The sequence below is a fragment of the Stomoxys calcitrans genome, chromosome 5 (assembly GCF_963082655.1).
Source record: "Stomoxys calcitrans chromosome 5, idStoCalc2.1, whole genome shotgun sequence".
NCBI classification, from domain to species: domain Eukaryota; kingdom Metazoa; phylum Arthropoda; class Insecta; order Diptera; family Muscidae; genus Stomoxys; species Stomoxys calcitrans.
Window position 1 is genome coordinate 118859923 of NC_081556.1, and position 16362 is coordinate 118876284.

At 38.1% G+C, this 16362-nt stretch overlaps 3 protein-coding genes across 3 annotated transcripts; 1 reads left to right on the plus strand and 2 right to left on the minus strand.

The window, feature by feature from the left end:
• Nucleotides 1-2878: 2878 nt before the first annotated feature.
• Nucleotides 2879-3915, minus strand: LOC106093670 (uncharacterized). The gene has a single exon (XM_013260783.2). The coding sequence runs from the start codon at nucleotides 3724-3726 to the stop codon at nucleotides 2896-2898; it is 831 nt and encodes a 276-aa protein (XP_013116237.1). The 5' UTR covers nucleotides 3727-3915; the 3' UTR covers nucleotides 2879-2895.
• Nucleotides 3916-9070: 5155 nt separating this feature from the next.
• LOC106092531 (uncharacterized) lies at nucleotides 9071-10226 on the minus strand. Its single transcript, XM_013259410.2, has 2 exons — nucleotides 10064-10226; nucleotides 9071-9994 (listed from the first exon to the last, which is right to left on the minus strand). Exons 1-2 carry the CDS (start codon nucleotides 10146-10148, stop codon nucleotides 9084-9086), a joined length of 996 nt encoding a protein of 331 aa, XP_013114864.2. The 5' UTR covers nucleotides 10149-10226; the 3' UTR covers nucleotides 9071-9083.
• Nucleotides 10227-11462: 1236 nt separating this feature from the next.
• Nucleotides 11463-13239, plus strand: LOC106092530 (CDK5RAP3-like protein). Its single transcript, XM_013259409.2, has 3 exons — nucleotides 11463-11570; nucleotides 11631-11805; nucleotides 11863-13239. Exons 1-3 carry the CDS (start codon nucleotides 11565-11567, stop codon nucleotides 13224-13226), a joined length of 1545 nt encoding a protein of 514 aa, XP_013114863.2. The 5' UTR covers nucleotides 11463-11564; the 3' UTR covers nucleotides 13227-13239.
• Nucleotides 13240-16362: the final 3123 nt, after the last annotated feature.

Here is a 16362-nt window from a genome sequence, read left to right on the forward strand (position 1 = left end):
CAGCGTTTTAAATCTTGAAAACCACTTTGCATTTTTACGCACAAAAAAATTTGGCATAGATACGAATTATGCAATTTTGAGCTTGTTTTGTGTAGAAAAAACATATGAGTTGCACTTATCCGAATCGTTTGCCATAATCTTCATTACTGTATACTCAATAATAATTTTTTCGCATCGAAATTTGAAAATTTTCATAAGGGGTTAGCCTTTGCTAAAAAAATGCAAAAAAAAATAAAATGTGAAATTTTAAGTATTTCTGTTTATGTTTCGAATCGTCTTCGAATTTCGAACTGCGGAATGCTTGAAAATTTTCGTAATTCGAAAAAATGAAGGAGTTACAGCGTTTTAGATCTTGAAACCCACTTTGAATTTTAACGCACAAAAAAATTTGGCATAGATACGAATTATGCAATTTTGAGCTTGTTTTGTGTAGAAAAAACATATGAGTTGCACTAATCCGAATCTTTTGCCATAATCTTCATTGCTGTATACTCAACTCGAATAATTTTTTCGCATCGAAATTTGAAAATTTCCATAAGGGGTTAGCCTTTGGTAAAAAAATGCAAAAAAATAAAATGTGAAATTTTAAGTATTTCTGTTTATTTTTCGAATCGTCTTCGAATTTCGAACTGCGGAATGCTTGAAAATTTTCGTAATTCGAAAAAATGAAGGAGTTACAGCGTTTTAGATCTTGAAACCCACTTTGAATTTTAACGCACAAAAAAATTTGGCATAGATACGAATTATGCAATTTTGAGCTTGTTTTGTGTAGAAAAAACATATGAGTTGCACTAATCCGAATCTTTTGCCATAATCTTCATTGCTGTATACTCAACTCGAATAATTTTTTCGCATCGAAATTTGAAAATTTCCATAAGGGGTTAGCCTTTGGTAAAAAAATGCAAAAAAATAAAATGTGAAATTTTAAGTATTTCTGTTTATTTTTCGAATCGTCTTCGAATTTCGAACTGCGGAATGCTTGAAAATGTTCGTAATTCGAAAAAATGAAGGAGTTACAGCGTTTTAGATCTTGAAAACCACTTTGAATTTTAACGCACAAAAAAATTTGGCATAGATACGAATTATGCAATTTTGAGCTTGTTTTGTGTAGAAAAAAAATATGAGTTGCACTAATCCGAATCTTTTGCCATAATCTTCATTACTGTATACTCAACTCGAATAATTTTTTTGCATCGAAATTTGAAAATTTCCATAAGGGGTTAGCCTTTGCTAAAAAAAAATCCAAAAAAAAATAAAATGTGAAATTTTAAGTATTTCTGTTTATTTTTCGAATCGTCTTCGAATTTCGAACTGCGGAATGCTTGAAAATGTTCGTAATTCGAAAAAATGAAGCAGTTACAGCGTTTTAGATCTTGAAAACCACTTTGAATTTTTACGCACAAAAAAATTTGGCAAAGATACGAACTATGCAATTTTGAGCTTGTTTTGTGTAGAAAAAACATATGAGTTGCACTAATCCGAATCTTTTGCCATAATCTTCATTACTGTATACTCAACTCGAATAATTTTTTTGCTTCGAAATTTTAAAATTTCCAAAAGGGGTTAGCCTTTGCTAAAAAATGCAAAAAAAAATAAAATGTGAAATTTTAAGTATTTCTGCTTAATTTTCGAATCGTCTTTCAATTTCGAACTGCGGAATGCTTATAAATTTTCGTAATTTGAAAAAATGAAGGAGTTACAGCGTTTTAGATCTTGAAAACCACTTTGAATTTTTACGCACAAAAAAATTTGGCAAAGATACGAATTATGCAATTTTGAGCTTGTTTTGTGTAGAAAAAACATATGAGTTGCACTAATCCGAATCTTTTGCCATAATCTTCATTACTGTATACTCAACTCGAATAATTTTTTCGCATCGAAATTTGAAAATTTCCATAAGGGGTTAGCCTTTGCTAAAAAAAATCCAAAAAAAAAAGTAAAATGTGAAATTTTAAGTATTTCTGTTTATTTTTCGAAACGTCTTCGAATTTCGAACTGCGGAATGCTTGAAAATTTTCGTAATTCGAAAAAATTAAGGAGTTACAGCGTTTTATCTAATTGAAGATCATGATTGTCTGATGGTAACTCTAAATCTTCATTCCCATTAGCCAAACGATTCGGTACCGGATTTGAGGCAGATGGATGACTTCTTTCATTTGGCCGTACATCATTATTGCTCGAAAACACATAGTATTGGTTGCACTTGTTCTCTTTGCTACTACGAGTCTATTCCTGAACCGCCGCTGCTAAGTCTCCAATCAGTTTAGTGCCACCAAGGACTTATAGCAAATTTTAATGATATCGTTCTCAATGGTTTCAATAACTACATTGATATGGGTTCAGATTTTTACTCATCGCTACAACTAAAGTATTGCAAAAGTTTTGAATAAAACTGACTCCTACTATCTACCTACCTCATTCCTAGCAGAACGTTTGCCTGTATCAAAACCATACGTGAGGTTAGGTTGAAAAGAGGGTGCGGTTATTAATCCGCTCCATATCACTATGAACATACACCTAGGCCACTAATGGGCTTGTTGTGCGCTCTAAACATAGAAAAAGTAACCTCGAAAAAGAAAATCTAAGCTAGAAATTCCGTGCTACTTGATAAATCCTTAATTGTTTTCTATGCCACGCCCCTTATTTGGTTCATGTCTGGCATTGTGTCCCCACTCATCATCTTTCCCGCATGCCCTACACCGATTTCACATAAGTGAGCTCCATACCAAAACCATAAGTCTGAAGTTTTATTCATTGGTAACATACTCTTTCCTTCTATTCCCAAAAACTGAAAATTGCCGCAAGGCAAATTGCCTGATGTGATTATTTGGCTATTTATCGTTAATTCTTTAAGTCTTGTGACAATAAAACTCGTAAATTGTGTTTTTGTTCGCACTATTTATTAAATTTTCTAAAGTCGCTATGCCACCAAGGTAATACTTTATATTTTTTTATTTGCTTATACTTCCAAGTGATACTTTGGTCGCCAGTCAAGGAAGCTAAATCCATCTCCAAATTAATTGATCTCATATCGGTAGACAAAAGCTCTCGTACTGCTTTCAATCGTAAGGCAGATGAGGAATTCGTATTAAGGTAGTCAGAAGGAAATGGTATAAAGCGATCACACCATATAACTAAGAGACTAGCTGCTTCGTTTGTATACTCTGTTTTTAACTTTTTGCTATTTACAACGTAACCACCACCGTCATCATCATCATCGCTATTTGCCAAAGATTCCCAATCATCCACAACTTCAACACGATCTTGCTTTTCAAAGTGATGTGGATTGTGTTTAGGTTTTCTCATATGACCTTGGAATTTGTAGCACATTATCCAAGTACACTGCTGATCTCTTAGTTGCCATGAGGACACACATGACTTTCCCAACAATGCTTCCAATGCAAAATTTGATTTTAAATGATTACTCAGTGGTTGATGACAATAGAATAGAGCTTCTATAACCAAAGTCCTTAAGGAATTCACATCACAGTTCGCAATTTGATGGGCTTGCAAATGTTTTGGTAGTTTCGAAGAAGTTAGGCAGTATTTTCGGTAGAGTTGACGCCAGAAATGCAGAGATTTTACACAATCCGCACTTTGTTTACAAATCATTGCAAACGTTTGAACATCTTTTGGAGCTATGTAATTGGTCAAGTGAAACCATATGTCGTTACTAATATAGTTGTACTCCCCCTTTGGGGTCTGTGGTAGGATCATGTTTGCCATCCGTTAATAGTTGTTGACTGCTGCTCTTATACATTTGACCTTGAGTTTTCGCTTTTAGCTCCAAAATATGAGATCCTATGATATATTTTTGCAGGAGATAATAAGCCTGCTTTTATTAGCCCAAAAAAAGGATTTATATTGTATGGAGAAAAATGTCAATTTGTCTATCGTAATATTGTGAAATACCCTGGGTCATCATTGAAAGCGGAATGGCAACGTGTAAATTAAAACGTAACGCATGCAAACTTCAGTTAAAATTCAAAACATAAACCATACAATAGGTCCGTTCGCGTACTTTTCCAGTAAAAATTTGCAGGAGTATAAGAGCTATTTACTGTCTTTAAAAAATTTGCAAGCAAAAGTACGCAAACGACTTCCAGTGAGAATTTGCAGAAAAACAACGGATTTTTGTTTTGGTTGGTTTTTTATTTGCTTGCTTGGAAACAATTTTTTTTAAATAAAAAATGCTCAATTTATTGACCCGAGAGTGAAAAGGCTAGAAGGGGAGCCATTCGTATATCCCTGATCTCCGTGCCGCTGGACAGTCATCACAAATTCCATGGCAGCCGGTACTACGTACCGCATTGGCCCGATGGAGTCTTTCAATGTAAAACACACTGCTACAACAATAACCATCCACGAAGCTACGAATGTCATCCGTGGCACCAAGTCGCGCAAGGCGCTAGTTACAGACAGAATCTCTATACTGATGCTGAAGAAGCTGGATCTGCCTGGAGTCGATTACCTTACAACTGTCCTCAGCCTATAATACCCGATGTTTGAAAGATGGGCAGTCTGAACTCGCTACTGAAACCTGAAAAGGACAAGAGCAAGGGGATGTCGTACAGACCGATCTCCCATTTCTCATCAGTAGCCAAGACACATGAGAGGCTGCTCCTCCCGCTCCTCTCGTTGGACAATTTCCATTGGCCGAGCATCAGCATGCATTTCGAAGACTACATAGGACAACAACTGCTTTACATGTTATCACCGTATACAAAAGTAAACTTGTTGTGCTGACAAAGATGCCTTGGACTAACCATCTAATGTTTTTGGATATTGCGCCTAGATAAATTGCTACGACCACTGATGTGAGGTTTTCTATTTGGTCATGTGGTGGCTACGGACACTTTTTTATCATTGAAGATATCTGTATCCGTTCACAATTGGCAGACTAATTTGCACTGTGCATCGCTTGTTTAACTGCCCAGCTCGACCCACTCAATCCCATGGCAGCATCTTCCCTCCTTAACAAATCCAAAAGAACGGTGTTGGTTTCATCGGAGCTCTCCGGTAATTCTTTCTTGGTATCTGGAAGGATAGAATGTTTTAATTTTTCAAGACTTTCCAAATAATTCCGCAAATTTTGCACTTACCTTCTAACACCCGACTTGAGGTAAAATTACAACTTCATTTGTCGAGTTTTCTGTACCTGAACACTAGTAGCTGCCACGAATCTTCATTAAAAGTAAATACAAATGAAACACATTTAATAATTACCAATAAACAATATGTATATTTTTTACTTACCTCTGCCTTTTTGATCCATTTTGGTGTTAGCTTATGTATTTTTATGTAGCGGGTGCTTTTCATAAAACAGCTATGCAAACTTGCACAACCGATTAGCCCTGAATGCGGATGTCAAATTCGTGCCATTGTAGTCTCGAATCCTGGCGAGAACATCGGACAAAGCGGTGTTTATCCCCTCTTAATGTTGGCGACATTTGCGAGGTACAATGCCATGCATGGTCATTTAAAAATGTTTCCCAAAGAGGTGTCGCACTGTGCACTCGCTGCGTACTTGGACCCAAATTTTGATACCATTTTCGTTTTCAGAGGGAGGGTCCGCCTCCACCCGATATCTACAAATTATATAGCCTTTGTTTCCTTCCAGACAAACGTACACAATCTATGAAAATTTTAAGAAAATCGGTTCAGCCAAGTATCATATGGTCATAATGGGTCTAATAGCGTTTTTGAGGGTTGGCCTGACCTCTGTACTTCGATCTGATTTTGTATGCCAGATTCGAAATGTACTCCCGAATACCTTTCATTTGAGCCCCATATTGAAATGAAAGACCAAAATGTCTGCCTGGGGGAGTTTTGGGGTTGGGGCGGCCGGATGGGTACTTAGATTCAAATTTTCATTTCCCGATCGGTCCACTTTTGAGTTTGGGTTGTGTTTTTGGCAACCGGGTCCGTCCCCCCTCCAATACCGGAAAATTATATATCCTATGTTTCCTTCCAGACTAACCTGCACAATATGCGAACATTTCGAGAAAATCGGTTCTGCCGTTTTTCAGTCAATACAGAACAAACAAACCGAGTCCCATATATCCATGATTGGCTAATGTGCCCATTTTGGGCGTTTTTGTGGGGGTGGCCCCTATACTTCGACATGAATTTGTATGCCAGATTCGTTATCTGCTCCCGCGTACTTTTCATTTGGCACCCATATTGTCCTTATCGGCCCACTTTTGATTTTGGGTTGTGTTTTTGGGGTAACGGTGGATGGTCCACCCCCTTCCGTTATCAATATATTATAAAGCCTATTCCTACTTCCTGACCATATTCGTAATCTACTCCCGAATACCTTTCATTTGAGTCCCGTATTGTCATGATCTTGAAAGGAGTTTTGGGGCTGGGGCGGCCCCCAGGTACTTGCACCCAACTTTTATTATGAAATTTGTACTGTACTCTTGAATACCTTTCATATGAATCCCATATTGCCCCAATCGGTCCAATTTTATTTTTGGGTAGTACTTTTGGGGCAACTTCTTTCACAAGTACTCATGATTCGGAGTCATATAACCAAACGGGTTGTAGCATCAGTGTCTTTTATAGAGGAATTTTGGTCTGTTTGCCAGTTTTATTACAACACTGATATGATTCGTTTCGTTCACGGTGTCTCCAGGGCACTACATGAAATTGCTGACTATCTTAAAATTATTAATTCCAACTTGATTTGTTTGCGCGGGTATACAGGGCGTTCCGAGAATTGATACCATCCACTTTGTCTTATCTTCATTTACTACCAGACCCACTTTTACTGCCTCTCTTTCGATATTTTCAAAGGATGCTTCTGGTTTCCGACTTATAATATCTTGTGGGTAGTGTGCGTCTCGTACAACCTTCTCCACAAAATATTAAAGAGATCACACGATAAGCCTGTCGAAAACCTCGTTTGGTATTGAACTGACCCAGAGGGGTTCTTTCCTATTCTTATCGTGGGACATGCATCAACAACTGTGATCCTGCAGAGTCTTATCGATTTCGCAGGGATACTACACTCAGACATGCCTTGAAATACCTTTGTATGTAAGATCTGTCAAAAACGGTTTGGAGTCTATGAAGAAGAAGTGGTAAGGGTTGACTTGTTATTCTCGGGTCTTTTCCAGGCGCATAGATATGCCCAATTATCGTTGACTATAGGTTTAATTCTTTCGCATAGTACACTTGAGAGTATCTTGTATGCGATGGGAAGGAGACCTATTTTTCTGTAATTGGCTCATCCTGTCTTTTCTGCTGTCTTGTGTACGGGGCATAGTATGATGAGATTCCTATCGTCGGTTATGTGTTCTTCTAGCTAGATCGCACAAAGGAGATCAAGCAAACAAGCGTCGTCTACGGTCTTCAGCTGCCAATCCATCGGTTCCTGCTACCTTGTTGTTTTTCAATGTTTTCTCGTAGCCGCTTACGAGCAGCTGAGAAATGCTCGGTACACTATCTACTATATACATATATTACCAGATTTCCTTCCCGGCACGGGTTGGCTGTGAGCATCTCACAGGCTGGAACAGTGAGGTCTGATCGGTGTGGTTTTCATTGCTATCACGAGAAGCTTAGCTGCTCCATACAGAGTAACTGCAACGGCAGTCGCGGACAATCAGCGGTATCGAGCGGAGAGTCTCAGTGAGAGGCCGGGCGGCACCGGCTCATGCACAAACACTGAGTGCCTATGATGCTCGATATGACAAGCCGAGTTATTGGTGCCTTAAAATAACCTATGGCCACATTTTTCCTGCGGCGGTCGGTCCTTTGGACCGGATCCAGCTTGCTCACCTACAGGAGCTCGACGATGGTCGCCACCTCCACATGTAGCTACAACAACAACCAGAGAATGTGCCGGTTCCAAAGCCATCGGTTTGATCGTACAGTAAAATTTCCGAACCTCATTCTGAATCCTGTGCGTCTCGATTCGCTTTCACTCATGTCTTTCCATTCTCTTTTCTTTCTCAGAATAGACGTTTTTCCTGTCTCCGTTTCTCCCGATACCTCTCCTTGATCTGGCGCGTTGCTACTGATTGCAGTGTTGCTCTGTATGCCGCATTTTTAGCTTTAGTAGCTTTTCGACACTAAATCCATTTCGACACTCTTGGTTGTGCCATTGGTTTCTTGGAGGAAGCTTCTGGCACCACCCAAGTATTTCGAGGCATTTTGCATGGAGTGAACAATGGTTTGCCACTGCGTCTTTATATTATCGGGACAAGGAGTGTTTTCATCAAGCAGTTGGAAAGTCGAATGAGGCATGTGGTTGCCAACTGCTGTGTTTGCAGATTTTCAATGTCCAGCTTCCGTCATATGTCGTACTTTTCTCGCCATGCTCTAGCGGGTGCGAACCTTTGCTGCAACAAGGTAATGATCCGAATCTATGTTTGCTCCTTGAGTTGATCGTCCATCAAATAAGCTGTATGAATGCCTTCCATCTATTACAATGTGATAAATTTGGTTCCTTATTTCTTGATCGAGGGACAAGTGATTTGCGAACTCTTTAAGTTTTGTTTTCGTGTGATTCCTTTTCATTCTCGACATTAAATGCTTTAAAATAATATCAATTTTAAACTGTCTCTATGGAAACGCAAATTTGCCCATGAACATTCCACTAAGGAGCATGCTTGGATTACCAGTGCAGAGGTCTTGGGTTCGATTCCCACCAGAAGCCTTGGTCTGTCGCTACTGTGGTATCACAATAGACTAAAAATTGTCTAAGTGAGTCTTTAAAGGACTGCCACTCTTACCTAACCTAACCTTCCATTAAGGCACAGTGGCAAACTTCTCACTTCCCTTTTCAATAGGCCTAATTTTTAATGCGGTTATTCTTCCGAAATATTTACAAAAATATACGCCTACATCAAAATTAGGCTATTCGATTTGACTATTCATCGTAAGCCTGGTCAAGGCCTGGGTAAGATCATCGAAATTAAAACTTAAACTTTATTCCGACAAAAAAAAATTTTTCTCAAAAAAAATCGAAAATATAAATTTTCGACGAGAATTGTCTTCTAGGCAGAACTTACATGCTTCTCTTTTTTCTGTTCTACAATGATTCTCCAAAACATTGGTGTTTTCGGTTTGTATTATTTATTAAATTCTCTAAAATCAGTATGCCACCAAGGTAACACTTTATATTTTTTTATTTGCTTATATTTCCAAGTGATGATTTGATCTCCAGTCAATGAAACTAAATCCATTTCCAAATTAATTGATCTCATATCGTTAGACAAAAGCTCTCGTGCGGCTTTCAATCGAAACGCAAACGATGAACTCGTATAAAGGTAGTCCGTAGGAAATGGTATAAAACGATCACACCATATAACTAAGAGACTGGCTCCTTCGTTTGTATAATCTTTTCTCAATGTTTTTCTATTTACAACGTTATCATCTTCATTAGCCAACGATTCCCAATCTTCCACGACATCGACATGATCTTGCTTTTCCAAACGAACTGCTTCAGATTTATGTTTCAAAGTATGGTGTTGAAATTTGTAGCACATAATCCAAATACACTGCTGATCCATTAGATGCCATGAGGATACATATGACTTTCCCACCAATGTTTCCAAAGGAAAATTAGATTTTAAACGATTACTCAATGGTGGATGGCAATGGAATAGAGCTTCTATAACCAAAGGTCTTAAGGAATGTACATCACGATTGGTAATTTGCTGAGCTTGCAAATGTTTCGGTAACTGCAAAGATCTTAGGCAGTGTTTTCGATATAGATGACGCCAGAAACTTGCATATCTTACACAATTTGCACTTTGAATACAAATCATGGCAAACCTCTGAACATCTTCTGGAGCTATATGATGGGCTAAGTGAAACCATATGATGTTACTAATATAGTTGTACTCCTTTGGTGTCTCTGGAAGAACCATGTTGGCCACCATTTGATAGTTGACAACTTCTAGAGCTGCTCCCACACATTTGCCTTGACGTCGCGTTCTCGGTTTCAGCTCCAAAACATCAGATCTTAAGATATACTTTTCTAGAAGAATAATATTTATGCGAGTTATGGGACGACCTGAATTTTTTACATTGTATAATAAATTCTTACGAATTTTGTGTCTAGTTCTTAGTTGTGTCAGCAAATGCGCCTCTTCTACCACATCGTCCACTTCCTCCACTACACAGTGGTCCATTTTCTTAAAGATCCTTGTTTTGTGTTATTTCGACATTGCTATGTAGATTCCAGACTTCGATGAAAATACATATGTTGTATGTTGAAATTACTGCAATCGTAACGTAGTATGTAACGCAATATTAATACAATGGCACAATTAAGAGATATCGTCATTAGCACAACAACAAAAATCTATCCCCAACGAAACTACCTTGATTGGCAAATGCCCAAGGCGGATTTAAAAAGGTGGACCTACGCGAACAGGTTTGACGGTATTAGGATATCAGATTTTTGTTCACATTCTCTTTGTTGTTATCTTCTTTCTCGCATATTCTCTGCTCATGTACGCACACGTATGCTCACACGCACACAAATTCTTTATGTGTGTTGGCAAAACATCGATCAGCTTGATTACAAGATAGCGGATTGCACCATATGATTTGTGTTTGTTGTACAAATGAGACCACATTTAATTGTTACGGCATGGCAAATGCCGTAAATTCAAATGTCATAGTGGGTATTTCTAAACCTTGTAATCAAGGTGATCGTCGTTTTACAACTTATCTTCTTCAAATGCATTTTATATTTGAATTTTCATTCATTTCATCGTTAACAAGCATTCGACATTAAGATTTATTCCAAAACAAAAATAAAAAAAAATGTACACATCTGTTCGCATGACCTCACTTTTATAAGTTCATCCTTTATAAAACCAAAAAAATCAAACACACAGAAAATTTAAGCTCAGAATGTTACTATGTGCAATTTTGTCGCGTGTGCCTCATTGTCTCTCCAAGCGACATCTAGCGGACATTTGTCGAACATAGTCAGCTGCTTAGATATAATAGAATGGCAGTAGGACAGTTAGTTTTGTGTTGTCTTTTGGCCCATCAACGGAAATTCTGGCTGGGAAGAGCGCCATGATGGGAAAAATGACAACACAGGCCACTGGAGCGCAAAGAAAAATCTTCCTTTTCCATCTTGAACGTGTAGCGGGAGTCACCGGCTATGGCAATAGAGCCTTCAAAGTCGAACCCTCCCTTTGCTCTAAGTTTGTTTCCATTCACATCTTCTGCAGGGCGAACGATCATCAACTCCACCTTTGTTTTCATTCTCTTTGTTGTCATCTTCTTTCTCGCATATTCTCTGCTCATGTACGCACGCACACAAATTTCCTTGTGTGTGTTAACAAACCGTCGATCAGCTCAATAGCGAAATAGCGGACTGCATCATACTTTTTGTGGTTATTGTACAATTGAGACCACCTTTGTTTCGTCATGCTGCAACAAATGCATTTTCTTTAAACCAAATAACAGCATGGCAACTATGAAACCATCAATCATATGTTGACGCCAATAAGAAGAAGACTCAAAATATTGACAATGGAAAACTAGACAACTGTTTGCGTGGACGTTTTTTTTAATACTAAAGCAAAATGAATGTGAGTTTTAATGCCTTTTTAAAAAACTTTTTTAACTAAAATAAAAAAAAATTATGACAGGAGGCCGATATACCTATTGATATCCATACTCTTAAATTGCAAGATTGGCTGGTTAGCAGGCGAATTGTGCCCAAAAACATTCAGGCCAATCTGAAAGATATTCGTTCGAAGATTACTTCTGCTCTCATGGACATGCCATCACACGAGAAACTTATTGAACTTTTAAAGGGAACAAGTAAAATGCCAAAACAAAAATCAGTAAAATACTAATCCAAACCCTGCTTGCTTTCAGACATCAACTATTATCATTGTAAGGAAATCATAGAAATTCTAAAACAAACTGAAAAGGATACCAAGGGTCTTTTCGGTAGTTATGGCAGTAAGCGCATGAAGGATTGGCAAGAGATTGTGCGCCTTTATGAGAAGGACAACATCTATTTGGCAGAGACAGCTCAGATTTATGTGCGTAATGTCAACTATGAGGTGCCAAATGTTCGCAAACAAATGACAAAGCTGGAGCAGCAAAGTGATGAAAGCCTTAAGCGCAGCATTGATTTGGCTAAACCGGAGGCGCAACTTTTGAATGAACATGCTGCCTTGCTACAGCAAATTGGGGTGAAAGGAGAAAACCTTAGGGAGGAATTTACCCAAGTACTATTGGGTTTGCCTGATATTTATGCCAAGAGTATAAAGAAAGTTGGCACTTTAGATCAAGCATTGGATTTGTATGCCACGACCAGCGGACAAACGAAGCAACAATGTTTGCCCATTACCAGACATCTCATGGAGTTGGGTAATACCACTGTTTATCAATACATACACAAAGAGGCTCCACTCTCCGTAGAAGAACCGCCAATAAAACTTAACTTGAGCCAAGAACACGAAGCGAAGAGTAACGACAATGAAATTGATTTTGGTGATGATAATGGCGGTGCTTCTTCCACCATCTCTGGAGAAATGATCGATTTCGGTGAACTTAACCTTGAGAGTGGCGGGGAAACTATTGATTTTGGTGACACCGGCGAGGGTGGTGACATTGATTGGGGTATCGAAAGTTCTCCAACCGAAAACGTGGAGGTTAATTTCGATATTCCAATTGAAGAATATGGAATTGTGGTCGAAGGTGCTGGCATGGATGGTGGTGTAGCTAAGGGGGATCAGGCCTACACCATTCTCGATTCTCCCAATTACCGGGAACGTTTTACTGATGAGCTGTATGAACTCGAAGCATTCCTTCGTATGCGTTGCTATGAACTAAGACAAGTAAATGCTAACAGCAATGTTATGTTTTCTCTCATGGAATCAATTTCTACTCACGATGAGGAATCCCTTAAAAAAATGCTCTCAAATGTTGAAGCCATTCTGTCGGAAATTAGCAATGAACAAACTCGCCATCTTTTCCAATTAAAACATTCGCCAAAATACGCAGATCTTTTGGCTTCAAAACTGAAACAAATGATAAAGGCAGTAGAGAAAATAAGACTCACCAAACAAGTTCTTAAGGATCGTTCTGTTGAATTAAAAGAGCAACGACTCGCTCTTAATCCTGTGCTCGAGGAATTGGTGGCACAAACGAAAAATTTACAAACTAAAATTGAGCAGGATATATCGAAGCGCTATAAGAATCGTGTAGTAAATTTGTTGGGCGGTGTATAGATGATACTTTTACGTGTTTTACGTGTATGGCAAAAATTTTAAATGTTATTTCTATGTTTAAATAAAACTTTTTGTTAAAAACAATAAATTTTTTAACATTTGGCATATATACCCATTAACAATATATTATTGTCTCTGGAAGAAAAAGGCGTAAAATTGGTCGCGTATGCTGATGACGTTGAAATTGCGGTTAAGGGATAGTTTCCAGCACTCTAAGAGATATACTTCAGGAAGCTCTACGTGCAACAGCAAAGTGTGTGTAAATCCGTGCAAGACATATGTTCTTTTCAGCAGGTGATACAAGTTGCCTACAGTGGAACCTGTCTCCTTGGGTGGAGAGAATGTTCCATTTACAGAAAGCGCCAAATACCTGGGTGTTTTGCTGGACACGAAATTTAACTTCAAATCCAAAATATTGTAAAGGGCAAGAAAAGCCACTCTTGTCCTTTACACCTAAGAGAGCCATTGGCAAAAATTGGGGATTTAGACCGCGTGTCATGGGTATATACTGCAGTTGTCAGACCTACAATGCTATAAGGTGTTTTGGTCTGGTGGCGCTTCAAAAATCCACCTACTGCTCAATATTTAACCGGATCCAAAGGATGGCTTGTTGTGCATCACAGCCGCACTGAGGACGACACCATCTGATGCACTGAATTTAATGCGAATGGGTTGCCCAAAAAGTAATTGCGGATTTTTCACATAGTCGGCGTTGACAAATTTTTTCACAGCTTGTGACTCTGTAATTGCATTCTTTCTTCTGTCAGTTATCAGCTGTTACTTTTACCTTGCTTTAGAAAAGTGTAAAAAAAGTATATTTGATTAAAGTTCATTCTAAGTTTTATTAAAAATGCATTTACTTTCTTTTAAAAAATCCGCAATTACTTTTTGGGCAATCCAATACATCTTATGCCTCTGGACATTGTGGCTACCCAAATTGCAGCGACCACTGCCGTGAGGTTAAGGGAGCTTTCTCATTGGTCATGCGGCGGCTACGGACACTGTGTTATCCTTGATACAATATCCGATGTTCCAGGCAGTGTGGATTACACTCTACCTGAGCTGCTTTTTGATAAAAATTACTGTACCACTAGTCCTGATAGAACCGATTGGTAACAGAAGTTACATAGACTTCTACAATATACGGATGGTTCCAAACTAAACAACCAGGTGGGCTTTGGGGTGTACTCTAAAGATCTAGAACTGGTCATATCGAAAAGGTTACCCGACCACTGCAGTGTGTATCAAGCAGAGATCCTTGTTATTAAGAAAGTGGTGGAATGGATAAGATATAATGTCACGGAATTCCTAACCTTTCTTCTTCAAGGTTAAGTTTTAGTTTTTAGAGCGCACAACAAGCCGATTACGGGCTTAGATGTAGGTCCATAGTGGCAACCTAACCTAACATCAGATGAAGGCTGGTCGTGATCTTAAACCCGACAACGCAACCAAAATAAAAATTTGTATAACTTATGGCAACTGTTGTCAATTGATACCGATTATGGTTTTGTGGAAGTCTAAAATAAATAAATCAAAAAGTTAAAGTTATAAAATTTGAAGAACAAAAATTTTATTTTTTTGTTTTTGTTTTGTATTAGCATTTAACTGGTTTTCCATATCGCGATTTCGTTTGGTAACACCCAAACTACTGATGGGTTTTGGTGGGGTATTGTGTAAAAGTTTATTTTAATTCGCCGTTTTTTTAACACGATAGAGCTCGCGTACAAACTGGATTTACAAACAGTATTGCCGTTTTTGGAAGGTAGTACCAAAAATGTTACTTTTTATTTGTGGGTTGGTAGGCTGGCCACAATTTTTGGTAGGTTTTTCCAATAAAAAAATACTAGTTACTGAAAAAATCGCCGCGGATAATTTAAAACTAATCTACTGCTTGTTGTTCCTGTGCATTCGTTAAGAGTCCAGAACAAAACCATGGATGTCGAGGGTCCAAATACTGTTACAGTAGTTTGAGTAATTTGAGAAGGGTCCACGCACTCGCATTTGTGCGTACACATGCACGTAAGCAGCCGATCAATTTATTGGTGCCATATAAATTTTTGTATTTAAATGACAATATTTTGGCCAAAGAAAAATCTAAAAAAATCAAATGTGGTAAACTTGTCAAGCCACTGAAAGTACGATGTTGGGAAATTTTTCCCCAAGAAAAACGTAGAACCAGCCTTAAGGCTCAAGAGTGATTTCAACAAACAGACAATGTCCGCCCGTCTGTCTAGATCATATACGAATAAAGACAATCTAGTACTTTGTAGCGTTGAAATGTATAATTTGATGTGTTCCAAACGGAATGGTTAAATGGCCAATTCGTCGGTGGTGGGTATAAAAACATATACCGCATTTTGGCTAGTAGAACATTTGGTAGGTTTTCATTAAATTTTGGCACGAAATAATTTTCTTGAGTGGCAACACTGTTTACAAATTGCAAATTTGCCCATGAACATTCCATTAAGGTACAGGGGCAGGATTCACTGAATAAGGTTTAGCCAAGCGATCCGCCGAGGATGAGGATGTAAACTTCTTCTCTTTTTACAATCATTCTTTGTTTCCGATTTCTGCTATATGATGACATTTTCAATCCTGTGAATCCTGGAGCAGAGGCAAAATTCTGAAAAATTCTTCTGATGATCTCGCCAGGATTCGAACTCTGACGTTCAGCGTCATAGGCGAACATGTTAACTTTTTTTTCATTAAAATTAATATCCTGCCAGCCTCAATTGATGTTACCTTCTTAGTCTCATTTCGTATTTTAGATTGGATTTTCTTTAGCTGCTCTTCAAGACCAAAGAGCTCTGGTCTTGGAATTGTATCCAAGTTAATTCGCAATAAGTCTGTTGCTTGCTCCTGGTCTACAACCTGTGAAAACCTTTGCTCTAAAATATTCTTACACTATCCACTTACACGCTTCTAAAAGTAAGCTACTCCATTTTTCTAACTTTACGAATTGTTGATTTGTGGCGATTTTAACCTTGATGTATCCTTCAAACACCAACACATGTGTAATATATAAACAAAAGAACAATTTTATTAGCAAAAAAGGAAAATAATTTCCTTTCAATGAAATGTTTTTTTTTACTTATAAAAACAACAGATCAACTCCAAAAAAGTGGTTGCCGAAAAA

Coding starts and splice junctions, on each gene's coding strand:
- LOC106092530 (XM_013259409.2), top strand. Junction 11,806..11,862: donor TGAACTTTTAAAGGGAACAA/GTAAAATGCCAA, acceptor GCTTGCTTTCAG/ACATCAACTATTATCATTGT.
- LOC106093670 (XM_013260783.2), bottom strand. CDS start 3,726: ATGGCAAACATGATCCTACCACAGACCCCAAAGGGGGAGTACAACTAT.
- LOC106092531 (XM_013259410.2), bottom strand. CDS start 10,148: ATGGACCACTGTGTAGTGGAGGAAGTGGACGATGTGGTAGAAGAGGCG. Junction 9,995..10,063: donor AAGAACTAGACACAAAATTC/GTAAGAATTTAT, acceptor TTATTCTTCTAG/AAAAGTATATCTTAAGATCT.